The sequence below is a fragment of the Pyxicephalus adspersus genome, unplaced genomic scaffold (genome assembly GCF_032062135.1).
Source record: "Pyxicephalus adspersus unplaced genomic scaffold, UCB_Pads_2.0 Sca6177, whole genome shotgun sequence".
NCBI classification, from domain to species: Eukaryota; Metazoa; Chordata; class Amphibia; order Anura; family Pyxicephalidae; genus Pyxicephalus; species Pyxicephalus adspersus.
In genome coordinates this window covers 1-1,489 of record NW_027323177.1, presented here as the reverse complement: position 1 = coordinate 1,489, position 1,489 = coordinate 1, and the positions used below count along the sequence as shown (strand labels likewise).

Below are 1,489 nucleotides of genomic sequence, written 5' to 3'. Positions count from 1 at the left end.
TGAATGGCACATGAGTGATCAGAAGGGGAATAATCTTTCAGAATCTTTTTTTCTAGATTTTCCTCCTTTAAAATTGGGTGCGTCTTATATTCTTATACGGCGGTATTCTGTAGAAGCCACACTCCCAAAACTTAACTCTGACCAGCGGAGTATTTATTTATAAGAAAATATGTCCATGCAAAAATACCCATGAAAAATTCACCCATGTCAGTGTTTTCATCATTTGATTTCACCCTGACATACATTTGTATTTGGTTGCAGAGATTTGCTTCACAACCTTTGCATCTCATTCCAATCATATCTGGGAACATGGAACAGATAAAACAGCACACAGAATCTCCTTCCCTGAGCACAAAGGGCGAAGGGCAGAGATTTCATATGAGATTCATCGGTGAATCTCCTACCTTTAGGGCCACCCAGCCGTATTCCTGCTCGGTCACACCGATGATGAATGGCACTTTGTTGTTTTCCTTGGCAGCCAATATCTCCTCCACAGGTTTAGGCAGGAAAACTCCGTCCACACAGGCTGGTAATGGTAGGAATGCCTGGGAACAAAGAGAACCTGTCACCAGAACAGGTGCGGAGCCAACGTTCATTTATATATTACATTTTATTTGGGGTAACTCACCGGGGTGGAGGTGATGGAGGTGATCTCTTGCTCAGACTTCTTCCGTAGACAATCCACCAGAGAGGACGGCTCACATCCCGAAGCGTTGGCCACAAACTGCAAACCAAATCCAGGGAATAAAAGTCGTCATTAGTTTCCTGTGCGCCATCTTTGTCTGGAGCCATGGACTCAGAATGCTTCATTAAATGGGCACTCCAGCCAGCAGTAATAATTAGTTGTAGATGGAGCCGGGTATGGGGAGGATTGTTAGAATCTATTCACACTTATATTGTTGTACATTCACACGTGTTACATTCATCCAGCTGATTCACCAGAGATCCGCCCCTACAGAACCTCAATGTATATAAAGCACAGATCCGTGTTAGTGTGAGCATTGCAGACATTTAGCCGGGAATGACTTACATCTCTGTAAAATGTCAGCTCCTCGGGTGATTGTACCATGAGCCTCGGCATTAGGGCCACCCCGCTCTGTGCGATGGCACGATGGAACAAACCCCGGCCCAATGGGGAGAGAACCTGAAATCACACAAATATTCATTTCAAATGTTCAATATAAGTGTTCATTCTGGAGAACTACAAGACCCAGCTAGACCGACCCATCAGGATAGTAGTCCCTGAATATATTACATGGCTCTGTGATATACCTGACCAGCACACCTAATCCAAAACTACGGCCAGCAATGTGGATTTAGCCCACAGCCTCCACCTGGAGAAGACATTTCCAAAGATTTTAGGTTGTTTGTGGGGATTTGCCCCCTATTGGTGAGGTCAAGTGCTGATGGTGGAGAGTTGCCCCCTATTGGTGAGGTCAGGTGCTGATGGTGGGGATTTGCCCCCTATTGGTGAGGTCAGGTGCTGATG

General features: G+C 45.5%; 1 protein-coding gene across 1 annotated transcript; it reads right to left on the bottom strand.

Annotated features, from left to right (window-relative positions):
• Nucleotides 1–374: 374 nt before the first annotated feature.
• Nucleotides 375–1,164, bottom strand: LOC140321511 (cocaine esterase-like). Its single transcript, XM_072398233.1, has 3 exons — nt 1,031–1,164; nt 629–724; nt 375–545 (listed from the first exon to the last, which is right to left on the bottom strand). The coding sequence occupies exons 1-3, from the start codon at nt 1,079–1,081 to the stop codon at nt 375–377; spliced, it is 318 nt and encodes a 105-aa protein (XP_072254334.1). The 5' UTR covers nt 1,082–1,164.
• Nucleotides 1,165–1,489: the final 325 nt, after the last annotated feature.